Source organism: Lupinus angustifolius, chromosome LG08 (assembly GCF_001865875.1).
Source record: "Lupinus angustifolius cultivar Tanjil chromosome LG08, LupAngTanjil_v1.0, whole genome shotgun sequence".
NCBI lineage: Eukaryota > Viridiplantae > Streptophyta > Magnoliopsida > Fabales > Fabaceae > Lupinus > Lupinus angustifolius.
In genome coordinates, this window is record NC_032016.1 from 7,770,102 (window position 1) to 7,786,895 (window position 16,794).

Consider the following 16,794-nt stretch of genomic DNA (forward strand, 5'->3'; position numbering starts at 1 on the left):
TTACTCTTACATGTTATAGGATGAAGTTACTCCAAGTGTCTACTTTAATTCAATAAGTATTAAATATTAATTAAAAGAGTAAATTATATTAATATTACCCATATATATTTATCATGTTTTATCTCTCTAATGTTACATTTGTTTTAGTTAGTGGAATGATATTCATCTTCCATCTACCTAGTGTGGTGTGTATATAAATTTAAATAGTGAAATTTTTATATTGAAAAATTTAGGTCTAGTAATAAGAATGGGTGAATGGTAATCGGGTTTTTGCTTACTCAATCCTGAATCTCATCTCAAATGCAATAGTTTTAAAAATGAACCTATTAGATTATGGGTATCCTAAATTTGTATCAACCTCGATTCAAAAATATCTTCTTAACATTTATATGAGTTATTTGCCTTTTAGTGTTGTACATCTTTTATATATAAGATAATTCTAAAATTTATCAAGTTTGTATATCACTTATACCAAATAGGAGCTTGAATCCATTATTTGAAATTAAGGAAATTCAAATCCAACCAAAACAGATTTTCTATGTTACATTCAGGTTATTATAGCCACATGTTTGGATTATATTAGTCTATCATAGTGTAAGAAATCATCTCTTGTTTTTTAAATTTTGAAACAAGTTTTTTCACAAATTAAATATCCAAACAAAGTGGCACTCTAATAGCAATTTGATGTCTAATTTTAGTCAATCATAAATCCCTTGTGCATATAGTAAAACATGAAGTAAGACATTTGGTGTCTAATTTTTTTTACATCAAAACAAAGACTTGCATGGTCGTCTATTTAACCTCTTCACGCTACATGCAAAATAACATAGTTGTATTATTGTTCAAAAAAAGAAAGAACGAAAAACAGAATAATGAAGCAAAAGAAGTTGTTCTACTCTCGAATAAAAGAAGCAATGCGTTTGATCAATTTATAAGCAATCTCACATTGTGGATCGAACAAATGATAAACATGACCCTCTTCTTGGTCTTCATGGTATTCAAATTTCCCTTGCCACTCACTATTCTTGACAATGCACACCTTGAAACTTTTTTGAAAAAAAAATCTATATTATTTATAGAGAAATAATATATATCTTGAAAGTTTATGAGTTCTATACATTATTATTACATTATTTATCATTTATATTTAATTATCATTCACTCTTAAAATAAAAGTAATTTAAATAAATGTTAGATTATTTGGTGACTGTATATAAATATTTAAGCATTGCATTTATATTACACTCTTACTTATACTTCTACAAGCTCAAAATTTATTTTTTAGTAAATGACATGACATGCTTGATGAAAAATAAATAATCATTATTGTATTGAATTATTTTATAATATTATAGATATACAATCGAGGAACTTCACAATCGGATATCCAAGAGAAATACTCAATTGCTTCTTTGTATGTCTTGTTTGAGTCTATCTGACTTTTTTCTCTAGTTTTGATAAGACAAAACTGATTGAATTTGTAAAGTTTTCTCAACATGATTTTCTTGTTCAATTGATTTTATGATGTTTGATAAACAACTTGAGATTTACATCATTGATATGCATAACATTGTTGAATATGCTTGTTTGAAATGAATAAATAATCTTAAGATAAGTTGGTTGGAGGTGAAAGACACATTGTTTCCCCATTAATTTATCTTCTTTTGAAGTTAACAATACAATTTTAAAAAGAGTTTTTTCAACTATGAAAATTATAAAAAATAGAGTGTCTAATCGAATGGAAGATGCATGAATGAGAATAACTATCTAATGACTTATATTTAGTGAGAAGTATACAACAACATTGACAAAGAAGTAAATATCTTTCAATAATTTCAAAATGTGAAATCACATAGTGATTAGTTATGAAATATATACTTTATTTGACTAAATATATTTAAATTTTGTAATTTTGATATCAATATTTTCATTTTTTTATAATTGATAATATTTATTATTTTAATTTTAATTTATGTTATGCACTCTATCTCTAAGTGTTAGATTCGTCACTGCCACCTAGGGTAGACAAACTTCCAAGCCTTATGGGAAGAATTAGTAGCATGCCCTTCAACATTGTCAGTCCCAACTGGGTATGAACCAATGAAGTAAGGGTGGGTCAGAAGAACCCATTGTTTGTCCCAAAAAAAATATTGTTTTATGTTTTTATTTAATAAAATTATATTAAGTAATATAAAAATATTAATTTTTATTTTTATAAAAATTAATTAAATAACATATTTTAATTGATTTGAAATACAAAAAATCATCATTTAGCATTAGTATTTTAACACGGCCATGTAAAGGCTCGCCCGCAGCACGTATGGCAATGTTATGTGCAATATTGCCACCTGCCACAAGCGTCCACAACTATTAAGGTGATGGGATTATACACATAAATCAAAAAAATTCATATCTTGTGAGAAAGTAAAGAATCTTGCACCATCAATGTACGATTTTTAATTACAAGTCTAATTTAATATATGAATGATGAATGATACATTAATAATATATTTTTGCATATAGAATTTTAAATATAACATATTTTTTATTATTAAGAAATGTATTATAAACAAATCTCATATTTTGACATTAAGCCTCAAATTTCCTCCATTAGAACATGTATCATTTTTCTTTGTAGGACTACATTTACATTATATACAGACAATTATTATAGGTTAGGGTGAGCATAGGTTAGATAAGGGTTGTTCTTTACTCAATCTTAAATGTTGGTCGAATTATTTTTTGAATATGAACCTAGATCAAATGTTAAGTGGGTAGAGGCGGGTCCTCTTTACCTACCCCTAATTTGAGGTGGCAAAATTATCCAGCAAAATAAAAAAAATTAAATCGCCCATTAAAATTAATGGATTTAATTGCTCATATGATGGTAAGATTGATGATAGGGCAGGCAAACAAAGTTAACATGAAAATATTGTTCTTAAATACATAACACATATAAATATACACGTTAAAAACTTTACACCTAGAACTTTAAACAACGAATGCTTATAACATGCTGCAAAAATTATATTTTTTAAAGTTCAAAAACATTTTTTAAAAGTATTTAAAAAAAATATTTTTTAAATTGTTTTAAAAGTAATTTACAAAATGCTTTATTAAAGTTGTGACCTTTAAAATGATGATTTTCTTCGAATGTATTTTTAGGTCAAATTAAAAATAGATTCATGGACAATTTAAAATATAATTTGATAAATTTATATGAGTTGGTGAATTATTATTTATTCATTTATTAATATCCAAATCTAAATTCACACAATTTACTTATTTGCCCTCCATAATAATTGAGCTTGACGTCACTACCACCGGATGGAAAAACTGATGAACTGACAGGTTCAAACTTGATAGTTGATACCACTCTTTAAAGTAAACTCAATAAGTAACCAAATTAAACCTACATATATAATTTCATTCAGTGTTATAAAAAACGTTTCATATTGGTCTATTCTACTGATGAATCAACTTTAATACATGTATATTATAACAATTATATTAATCATCCAATTATATATGTTAAAAACTAACTATTATATTAACTGATTTTCAGTTGAACTGTACCAGTCATATCAGTGAGTTTTATTTCAAATTATTTCTTAATAAAAATGACTTATTTTACCAAAATGTTAATATGAGGATCAATCACACAACTAATACATTTTTATTATACTTCTAAAACACATTATACTATCAAGTAATACAATTTTTGTTTTAACAAATTGTATAAATAAAAGTTGTTGTGTTCTTTATTGATTTTTCAACATTAATGTTAGTATAAAATATGTATATTTAACTTCATTGATAGATGATTTAATCAATGAACCATTAATTAAACTACTTTACCACTATACCAATACTCTAACCAAATTCATAACCGATAATCTATTAATAACATTGATTTCAAATTCAAATTTTACAATCACATTAATCTTCACTTTTTCTTGAACATAGGAATTTTAAAGAGCTCCTCTTCACTAGAGTGATTTAAGGATTTTTTATAAATAAAATCTTAATATTTAATTTTTTACTTGCATAAGAAATTCAAAAAAAGTAGCAATCATCTTTTTACTTAAAAAAAAAGTTGATACTAAACTTATATAATGCATGTTTTAACAAAGATTAAAAATATTCTATAAATAATTCAAAAAAAGAATACAGAGACATGGTTAATTTTTAACTATTGCATTATTGTTCTTGACTTATATGATATAATTAAAAATGTATTATATATTATTATTTATTTTACTATAAAGGAATATTTTTTAACTATGGACTCGTGTTATAATATGACTTGTCTATGAACATATATTCATTCAACAATTGGAATAAATTAAATATAAAAATCTTGATGATATGTCAAGAAATGACAGTATGACACGTCTATATCATTATCCTCCATCTAAGAGTTTCATAATTAGACATTGAACCCATTTCACATGATGGGAGTTGTTGGTGTATTGGGCTGCCCTACTATGTGTTATTCATGGTATTACCAAAGTCGATTTTACAGTATAGACACTTATGACTTCTCCTCTATGCTCTGCGATAATGATTTCTTTGGCATTATAGCCTTTACCACAATGATGTTGTTTATAGATCAAATTTTTTCGTGGATTTCACTTGACTATCCACGGCTCCATTTCGTGGATGAGAATTCACTTACTTCAAGAATAAGTTTTTTAAATTTATTCATCATCCTAACCACAAATTTTATGGATAGTTAATAATTTAGGTATACTCACTAATTCAAACCATTGGATTTTCCTATAATTTATGGGTATTATGGAGAGTAAGTAGGTAGATTTCTACCCTAAAAAAATATTAAAAACTAAAACTATGTGTTTTAGGAAACTAAAATTATATATTTCTAAATGTATGTCAATTAAACTGTATAATTAAATATGAATATATTTATAACATAAAATACATGAAAAATATTTTTACAAACTTAAACTCATATATTAACCAGCATTGTGGGAACGGGCCGAACAGTCCAACTGGTTCAACCACTGAATGGAATCGAAAACAATTCTGGTTTGTAGTCTTAACCGAACAAGTGTTGGACCGCTTTTAAATAGTGAAATTTCAGTCTGATCGTGTTAAATCCGATTAAACCAGAATAATCTGAGAAGTAAATGGGATGGTTACTTAAAATTTTAAAAATGAAGCACTACTTTAATCTTTTGTTATACTCTAGTCTAAAAAGATACAAATATATTACTTCAGTATAATTATATAATTATATAAAATTTTACATTTATATATTTATATTAAAGTTATTAATTATATATGAAATGACACGGTCTGACTGGACGATTTAACTGTTTAAACAGTAGAACCTAATACTGGACTTTTTTCCGGTTTGACGTTTGGCTTAGATTTCACAACATTAGTATTAACGGGTGCACATTTGTTGTACCCGAATGAGAGATACACATCTGTTGTCCCACACTTTGTGCCACTCCATGTCCCATGGGCATGTGATTGGTCAGAAAAAATATGTTTAAGTTAAAATTTAATTATTAAATATTTTTCTAACCAATCATAAGCTCATAGTAGATGGAGTGACATAAAGTGTGGGACAACAGATATACTCATCCAAATGAGTGTCATGAGATTGTAATTAGTTGAAAAATGTTTTTAAATTAAATTTATTATTAAGTATTTTTTGACCAATCATAACTTATAGTACATGATATGACATAAATTATAGGAGAGAAGATGTGCGTAAAAAATATATACAAAAAAACATGGGTAAAAAATAGTTAATAACTCAATAGTATATTTCTCCCTCCCATCAATTAACACAATTGATAAAATTATGAGAGATAAAGTATGGGCGTTTCAATATTCTCTTAAATAACTGTATTTCTCCCTTTTAGGCTAATTTTAATGTTAATGTATTATCTATACACTTTTAGTATAAACATTTTACACATTTAGTTGTCATTAATTATTTATTTGTATTATTTTATTGAATAAACAATGATATTAAATCATTAAATATGAATGGTAGATTATGTAGTGATAATGTATAAATCTTATATACTGTTGATATATATTTTTATCTTTTAATATTCAATGAGTACTAATGTAGTTTATCATGAAATTATTTTATTCTATATAGTCAATGCAGTATTGAATGTATTTTATATTTATATAATTGTAATATCTATCTACCGACAATATAAAAATTCATACACAATCAATATATTATTCACCGTCTATTTATATTACTTTTATTTAAGAGTCAATTATGATGGAAAATGAATGAAATATAATATCTACAACCTAAAAAACTTTTACATCATTCTTACATACATATTTTTCTCTAGGATCTAGTGTACTTTGATAGATATATTTAATAAGTTCATTGAATGTACTCAATTCAACCATTTATTTGATTAATTTTTTTTAACAATATAAGAATTACAATAAATTACTTTATATAAAAAAATTCATCTTATATATATAGGAAATGAATTATGTAAAAACAATTGTTATCGGTGAGAAATGAAAATGATTAATATAGACAATTATATCTTATTTGAGCTCTCAATAGTAAAAGAAATGATTATGACCATTAACTATTTTTTAATCTTAATTATAAGATTCAAATTTATTGTTCGTAAAAAATTTATAAAATTCTTATCTTAGTCACTTCATATATATATATATATATAATCATGGGTTGTGACTCATGAAGTTTGGAGGTGGATAATATATTTTTGGTTTTCGAGAGTTATCATTGCACTAGAGGTAATTTTGTTCGAGCTGAGAATATCCATAAGTATGTGGGGCTAACTCTCTCCCAACGAGTATTTTTTATCCACATGACTCGAATCCGAGATTTTACTTAAGGAGAATCAAATATATACCAATTGAATCAACATATGTCGGTTCAAGACGAATAATATGAATATTGGCGAATATATATACATATATACCAATTCAGTAAGAACACTTGGTTGCAATTTTAAATAATAAGAACAATTAATATAAACTATTAAATTTTATTTGAATAATAAAAATTAAAAGATAAATATATATGAATTTTTAAATATGTGTGAAAAGACATTCTTTCATAGAAGCTCATATCTTGTGATTATTTGATGATAATTTTGTGATACATTTGGTAGAATAGCTTGCCCATGCTAGCACACAGAGTACAATAATTCGTTTGTGCTTATTTTTCCACTAAAAACGACTTGCTGCTATGTGTGAAAATGATTGGTTCTACTCATTTAGAAAAGACACTAAAAGCTTCATTAATTTCTGGGCATTCTTAGATTTTGGTTTCAAGATATGATAATCATGACCCTCTTTTTCCTCATCGAATAATTCAATTTTCCCTTGCCAGCCACTTTTCTTCACACACTCATAATACCAAACCCCTCTACCTCTAAGATCATCTTTGCCAGCAACACATACAATCATTTTAGAACACCCAAGTGTGGCTAAGTTAGGTGCACCTGGATCCACTGGGTTAGACACAGGGTTATCAATCCCACCTGGTGCAGATGGGTAAATCAAGTCCCAAACTGCATAAGCAAGATCATCATCTCCATAGTCATGATCAGATCCAACTGGGTAAGAACTATAGAAGAATGGGTGAGATAAAATAGCTCCTGAGATTTTAACACCACCAGGTAAAGCCTCAACCCCAGCACGAAGGGCAATGTTATGTGTAATATTACCACCAGCACTATCCCCACCAATGAAAACTCTGTTGAAGTCACCATAGTTGATCAACCATGGCTCAACATAATTAGGGTTTTTGTTAGCGGTAGAATGAGAACAGACCCAGTTGAGTGCATACCATGCATCATGATAGCATGCAGGAAGATGATATTCTGGAGCCCTCCTATATTCAACAGAAACAACTATAACATTTGCTAGAGGGACAAAGGTTTTGAAATAATTATCAAATACTTGAGAGAAAGCAGATTCGAAGATGAATCCACCACCATGAAAGTACACCAATATAGGAAGTTTCTGAAGTTGGTTTTGATCATTGGATTTGGTGAGTTTTGGAAGGTAGATGCGAGCAGTAACAAGGGGATTTTGTGAGATAGTGATGTCTTTGGAATTGAGTATAGGATGTGAATCATCAAGTATTGGTGGCACATACTTTGATTCTGATGGTCTTTCGACAGTGCCATCATTGTAAATTCTGATATAGATAAAGGACTTGTGATTTATTTCTTTGACGATGGTGCGTTGTGAGGAACTTATTTCCATTATTCAAGGCACAAAAACATAAATGGATGTTAAATATTTTTCTTAGGGATGGCATGAATTTTCTTTGGCTTGGAGATCTAACATTTATAATAGATACCTGACCAACAAACAAGACATTCTCATTTGAATGAACCTACAAGAAAATATGGAAGGGGTTTCAATGTTTGGTAATATTGTATGTATTGTTATAGCTTGTTTTAAATTATGGTTGCAGTTGCAATTATAGTTGTGGTTATGGTTAAATGTGGTCATTACAGTTATTGTGAGGTGGATTGTGACTGTTGCAGTGTGAATTATTTTGTGAATAAAAAATATTTTTGATACCAATGCGGTGTGTTGCGATTGCAGTAGTCACATCAACCACAATATTGCAATCACATCACGTGATGTAATCCACAATTTAATACATATCTAAGAATTTTTTATATTGTTAATATCTTATTTACCCATTTTCATATGTCACTTTTAAATAAAGAGGAGGATCCATTTATACTCCATCTAAGTTATATTACCCATTTTTTATATTGTTAATATCTTATTTACCTAATGTTCATTGGGCTTGTTTATTGGTCAACTTTTATTATTCCTCTTTCTTGATTTTTATATTTATTGCATAATGTTCTCATCATACAAATTGGACATACATGTATCTTTATTTTTAGATATAATAGTTGTTAGGCACATGTTTTAGATACAACCCAGAGGATTTAAAAATTACTTTTAGAGGTGGTGATGCTTATTAATTTTATTTAAAATTAAATCATAATTAATACGTATTTTGTTAATTGAAAATCCACAATTGTGTAAGACTCCACTAAATTCTTATGATAACCAAAAAGTTAAGAACCCCGAAGAAAATTAATTTCTAACTCAAAAGGACAAGAAATACTCTTGGTAATAAAAAAAAAAATTGAAGATCCACATATTTTTTCTTTTTCTTTCCACCTTCCATCTCTTACATTCTCAAGTGTCCTTCTCCAATTTAATCAAATTTCAGATTTAAACATCCTTGAACTTTATCAATGGTAACATTTTTTTCTTCCTTTTTTAACTCATTTTATTTTTGGTCACAAGTTAACATTTTAACTATATGTCTCACTATTTCTTAATATTTAATTTTTCATAGGTAAAATTTTCCTTCCATACAACTTCCCCATTCATTTTTAATAATGAGATAGAACATAAAAAAATGTTGGTTTTGTCATTTAATTTTATCCTTTCAAATTGTTCAACATGAATTATTGCATGCCTTTGTATTGTATTAATTTAACTTCAATAATATAATATGGAATGACCAATACGAACACCTGTATACTACTGGTTAATGATTAAAAAAATAACCACTCGAGCCTTACCATATCAAAAGCTATTTAAGTACGTATTTGATATCCCCTTGTATTTTTTTCTTGTACCTTTTTAAAATTATAAGACTTTAACATTTTTTTGTTTTTACGAGGATGTGATAAATCGTTTGAAAAAGTCAATTTGTTAATGCTCTTAATTATAAGGAAATAAAAAATTATTGATACTTTTCTATAATCTCAAAAAATTATTGATACTTTTCTATAATCTCAAAAAATTATTGATACTTTTCTATAATCTCAAAAAATTAGCATCACACCATCATTACAACAACTTTGTAAATATGAGCTAGGTATTGAGATTAATCTTGTGAAAAGTATTGTTTAGAATAATCCATGTTTATGCGTGCCATTGTATTACTTTTTTTTTTGTAGGGTCTCACTTGGTAACAAACTAATCTCTTTTGGGTACGTGATTGTCCCTCCTAACCAGTGTCAGTCTAAATAATCAAACTATTTAACTTTTAGTTTTTCTGGAATATGGGGGAGTCTTAATCCACTAAATTGTCAATGTCATTATATTACTTTGATTATTCTTAAATTTTATAATTAGACTTGTATGTATATTTACGCAATTAATTAATTGTCAACCCATCATTTATTTTTTTTAGTTTCTCACATTTATCTTTGCACTTGAGGCAATTTTGTCCGAACCGAGAATATTCTTAGGTATGTGAGGCTAACTCTCCTAGCAGATATTTTTTTCATCCACAAGACTCGAACCCAATACTTTGCTTAAGGGGATCAAATATGTGTCACTTGAACCAACACATCATTTATTATTTATATATTACTTTATTTTATTTAAGAGAAGAAATATGTTTACACTCAATCTAAGTTACACTAATTACACTCAATCTCAGTCATTTATTTTCTTAAAACCAATGAACCAATGGGTGAAACTTCAAAATTATTTAAGATTTTTCTTTTTCTCTCTCATCATTTATTTCTATCACCCATTTAGTTCGTTGGATTTAAGAAAATGAATGACTGAAATTGAGTGTAATTAGTGTAACTTAAATTGGGTGTAAACATATCTCTCCTCTATATTATATATATATATATATATAATATATATAATAACAAAAATTAATGGATGTGCCTTAATAAATCTTTGTTTGACTTTTCAAATTGATATTATATTTCAAATTGTTGTATAACATTGAATGACAAACAAAGTTTTTAATTCTCATTTTTTAGTGAAATGATATCTATTTTCAAACTACTACAAAACTGAACTGTTTCTGAAATGATAATGTGTAGTAAATTAAATTAATACATGTGCTAAACAATTTAACATACATTACACCATTTTAATAAGAATTAAAATAGTAAGATAAAAAGTTAAATTATGCATAATAATGCCATAAATTTAGCAATTTAGCAATATTTAGTGGTTGTAAGGTAATAAATAATACCAACCAAAATTTGAAATTAAAGTGTCAGCCCTTATTATATAATAAAAAGTCTAAATTCTGGTTGAAAATATAATATCAATTTTAACCACTAATTGATATTATTTTTTTCCGGTTATGATGATTAAAAATTTATTTTATGGTTGCTTGTAATATTAGTAAATTAAAATAATACACGCACTAAGCAATTTAACTTATGTTACATGACTTTAATAATAAATAGAAGAGTAACTTAAACGGTAAATTATGTATAATGACACCATAACTTTAGCAATGTAGATTAAATTGTTAGCCCTTATCATATAATAAAAAGTTTAAAGTCTGGTTCAAAATATAATATCAATTTCAACTACTAATTGATTTTAATCGTTTTTTTGGATCATGGAGAATGAAAAATTGTATTTTGGTTGATTGAAATTTATACATTGTGATCTAAATTATCAAATAATCATAACAAATGGTGTAAAAATAACAAATTGATATTCATAAAATATCATCATAAATTCTAACCTAATGTAATTTAAAAATAAGCAATTAAAGACTATGAAGACCATGTATATATTGTACTAGGAGATGTAGTTCAATGAATATAGAAAGAGTGAAAATATTATTATTATTTTAAAAAAATGAAATATATGATATCAAGGAGGTTTAGTAACATCCACAGAGTTAAAAGATTACTTTTTAAATAAAATGTATTTTCTCATAATGAAAATACATAGAGTGCACATAATAACATTATAATTTAATCGATTGGTTCAGTGTGTAATAAAAATACATAAAACACAAATAGTAACATTATAACTTAGTCGATGGTTTGATGTGTACAAAATTGTGAGGGGAAATATAATGTATGTAAAAAATGAATCTATGATATCATACATGCAGGTTTAGTGAACATGCAAAAAGTGGAAAAAAAAATTAAAAATTAAACTATTTAAATCTATGATATCAATGAAAAGGCGTAAACATCAGTTACCATAACAATACTTTTTAGTAGGTTGGAGAGAAAGATATCTTTGAGTAGCCTAACTAACATTGAAGAAGAATGGAAGAGAGATGGTCCAAATATGTCTCTCAAGAAGAAAGAAAGTGAGAAATGGTGCATAGATATATTTAAGATGAAATGAAGAAGAATTATTGATTTTGTAGTTTTAGTATAATTATTGATTTTGTAGTTTTATATAATTATTGTTTAGTTTAGGAATTTTAAAATTCAAAGTTAAAATTAGGAGTAGAAAATATTGTCTTAATAGGTCAAATATTTGATATTAATTGCTCAACGTATTGGTTATTATGTTTGTGTTGCTATATTTTTATTTAATACGCTGATAGATTGTTTTCCTGTTCTGTTGTAATAAAAAATTTGAAACTTAAATATTCATTAGTTTAGATTGATAACATTATTATGCATTAAACATGTTGGGTGGTCAAAAGAATAAGAGATGAAGGAATTTTCATTTTTCCTAAAAAACATGAACTACTTTTAAAAGAAAGGTTGATTGTATTGAATGCATATATTTTTAGATTTTTATTTCATTCAAATGATCTTTTAAAAAATGGCTGGTGAGAAAACAATAGGAATTAATCTATTTATTGTCAAATATACAATATTATCTTCTTAAATAATTAACAGCATTAATTAATTTACATTTTTTCAAGATAATTGATCATATGATTTATATCTCATTAAAATGTAAAAAAAAAAAGCATTAATGGAAAGGCAGTAAAGCAGCTTATAGAATGCACTGTACCAAAAAAATATTATTGAACATATGTAATTTTTTATATATTTATATGTAAACTTTTAAATTTCCTTCCAAAATTATTTATAAATTTTAATTATTATAGATTATAACATTGATTAATTCCTAAATTACTTACTTGCCTTACTTATTATATATCTTCAATGCCAAAGTCAGGGTGCCTTGGCAGCTTTGGTCGAAATGAAACATATGTATGGACCTTTTGTAGATAATGAATTTCTCAATTTCACACATATGTAGAGAGGAGAATTTTTGTGCGGATAAGTTGGCAAACTATGGCATATCTTCTAAAATTTTTTCTTGGTGAAGTGATATTCATCAATTCATTGTGGAAGACTTCAATAGGAATAAGTTGGGTCTTTCCAACTATAGATTCTATGACTTGTAATTCTCTTTGTTCCTAAACTTTTTAATCAATATATTTGTGTGGTGCCTTTGCACCTTTGCTTAAAAAAATGCGAGACTATTTTTTAGTGTAATTATTAATGTTTTAGTTTGGGAAGGTTTAAATTAAAATTAAAATTAGGAGTACAAAATATTGTCTTAATGGGTCAAATATTTGATCTTAATCGCTCATTTAATTATTTACGGGCGTTCATGATCAATTTGGATCACTTTTTAGGCAAAATAAATCATACAATCCAAACACATATTTTGACATGTGGTACATCTGGTTTCATTGTATTAAGACATCTAATCCAAATAGTATATACGGTTTAGATTAGTTTTTTTATAAAAGATTGAAACTCTACCTATACACTTTTAAAATTATAAACATGACTAAAATATTAAGTATAGTACACTTTAAAATGACAAGTTTATATGTATTCATGTTAATATTGCCACAATCTTGTTATAAGACAGTTTACAAGGGGTGAGTAGGACCTGACCCTACCCATTCACTCGGTACGACGCGATCATAATCGGACCCGAATAGGGTCAGGTCTAATTGGGTCTAGAGTCAGGTTCAAAAAATAGACCCGATCAATGTTTAGGGTCGGGTAGAGATCAATCATGACCCGACCTGTCTCACCCCATGTTCACTCACTTATCATATGTGTATATGTTTCTACTCAAATGTGTACATAGTAATTATATATCTTGGTCGAAAGTATCATTGATTATCTAATTTTTATCATATATACATTATTAATAACATATATACATATATCATTTTATATGTCAAATTATATATTCATAATAATAAATAATATTGAGAAATCTTTATCTAAAATGACCGTGCATTATATTTTATTGGGTCTAGGATCGGGTCGGGTTTAAAGGCTAACCCGAACGATATTTAGGGTCGGGTTAGCTTTGGGTCTAGGATCGGGTCCAGGTTCAAAAAATTGACCCAACCAATATTTAGGGTCGGGTTCAAAAAAGTGGTCCGTCTCAACATGGCCCATGTTCACCCCTACTATTTACATACACTATAAAAACATAATGTCACAATTCACAACTTTGTACCTACCACCATCATGCTAATTTAAATAAACAAACAAGTATTGTATAAAATAAAAAAGTTATAAAATTAGAGTAAGAATATTATATTTATAACAATACCTTCTTATTAAAAAACAATTGGATATAATGATAATTGACACTAATTTCTTCTTTTATTGTGATTATATTGTATATTAAAAGAAATCAAATTAATCTACAACTTAATTGTATTAATTAAAAGAAATATCATTTATATACCGTAAAAAAATTACATATGTGTGAGAATATTTACTTAACAAACACATATTTTTAATCATATCAAATAAGCATTAGTGAAACTAAAGTATGATTAATTGATTGTTAAATTTGCATTCTAGTTTATTTCAGAATATTATTACACTGAAGTGTTAAACATTGGAACGCATAACTTTGTTTGTACATATTCCTAATAAACCAAATTAACTAGTGCAGTCCATGGTAGATCAATTTGATTTATAGAGTTGGATCAAAAAACCAAATTGGACCATTTGGTTTTTAAAAATTCAATCTAGCATAGTCCAACTACATTAGATTTTTACATTTCAGTTTATTTTGGACTTGTTTTCAATTTTATTGTTAGATTGGTTTGGAATATATATTCCTAGTACTGGTTCTTATATTTATGTTGCTATATTTTTATTTAATATGCTGGTAGTTTGCTTTCCTGTTTTGTTGTAAGTAAAAAAAATTGAAATTAAATATTCAATAATTTAGATTGATAAAGAATTTATCTAGTTGATAACATTATTGTGCATTAAACATGTTAGGTGATCAAAAGAATGAGAGATGGAATTTTTTTTCATATTTTTATAAAAAGGATAAATGCTAATAAGAAACATGGGTTGGAGACACTTGTGAGAAGTATTAAAAGAAGGGTGGAAACATGTATTGAATGCATATATTTTCAGATTTTTCTGTCCTTGAAATAATCTTTCAAATGTGGCTAGTGAGAAAACAATGGGAATTAATCTATTTATTGTCTAATATGCAATATTTTCATCTTAAATAATTAATAAACTTACCTTTTCAAAATACTTGATCATATCTCATGAAAATGTAAAAGTGATTAATACAAAGGCAGTTGTGCAGCTTATATAATGCAAGGCATTAAAAAATATTATTGAATATATGTAATTTTCATTTATTTATATGTAAACTTTTAAATTTCCTACCAAACTTGTTTATAACATTTAATTATTATAAATTATCAAATTCATTACTTCCTAAATTATTTACTTGCCTTACTTATTATATATTTTTATCATGTATAATCTTTTTATAGAGAGTATATATAATCAAATATTAGAACGTGTATTTGCTATAGATTATATTTTTAGTTTATAATCTGTAAGATTATAAAATGTGAAATTAGAACATGTTCATTGTTTAATTTACTCAAGTGTGAAGTCTCTCATATTGGATATGAAGGGAGAGTATTAGAGTTTTGTAAGGAAGAATGCTCACAAAATCATTATGTTAATCCATTCGTCTCATACTCTAGTAATAATGGAACTCCCAATGGTTGGAGGCTCTCTGATCACGGTCTCGTCTAACAAGTGGTATCAGAGCTGATGGTTCAGCTGGGACATGGTGTAGTTAAAAGGGAGCATTAAGCGAAAATTGTTAGGTTTATTTAAGTCTGAAGTGAGACATTGTATATGTGGGGAAGAGCGTTAGAGTTTATAAGTGAAAAAGTCACATTGAACATACATATATGATATGACAATTATATTAGCTATACAATTAAATTAGTCAAAACTAGAAAATACTCTCAAATTGTATTGTATAGTTCTAAATTGATTTATATATGAAGAAAAATAATATTTTTCAAAATGACTTATTAATAATTCAAACCTTGAACTTAATACTTACTTTTGGTATAATTTTTGAATGAACCATTTTAATAATAGAATGTTACAAATAATGATATTTATATTTATGAATGTATTATATTTTTTATAATATTAACAATTTAACTAAAATTAGGAATGACGATGGGGCGGGTCGGGGTCAACTGATCAGATTTGTGCTTACCCAACCCTGAACCTGAAATCTAAAACCCGAACCCGAATTAAGTGAGGCTGAAAATAATGATATATATAATTAAGTGGGGCTGAAATCAATAGGAATCCGCCCGAAACATGTATTTATATATATATATATAGGTTCTGTATATGTATTTATATGTAAAATTGTAATTTTATATATTAATCGGGTTTGAGACGAGTTTGGGGTAAGATATCAACAATATCAAACCTGTAAGTTAAACATGTATTTATATATATATATATATATATATATGTTATGTATATGTATTTATATGTAAAATTGTAATTTTATATATTAATCAGGTTTGAGACGAGTTTGGGGTAAGATATCAACAATATCAAACCTGTAAGTTAAACTTGGGTAAAACCTGAATTCAGTCACATCGAGTTTTCCCCGTTAAATTTGGATTGGGTTTGAGCAAGTACTCACGGGTTTCAGTTTAAATTGTCATGAAGTTTAACT

At 26.7% G+C, this 16,794-nt stretch overlaps 1 protein-coding gene across 1 annotated transcript; it reads right to left on the minus strand.

The window, feature by feature from the left end:
* Positions 7,249-8,284, minus strand: LOC109354178 (2-hydroxyisoflavanone dehydratase-like). The gene has a single exon (XM_019596521.1). The coding sequence runs from the start codon at positions 8,254-8,256 to the stop codon at positions 7,252-7,254; it is 1,005 nt and encodes a 334-aa protein (XP_019452066.1). The 5' UTR covers positions 8,257-8,284; the 3' UTR covers positions 7,249-7,251.

What these genes read in the sequence shown, in the direction of transcription:
- LOC109354178 (XM_019596521.1), bottom strand. Translation starts at nt 8,256, where the DNA reads ATGGAAATAAGTTCCTCACAACGCACCATCGTCAAAGAAATAAATCAC.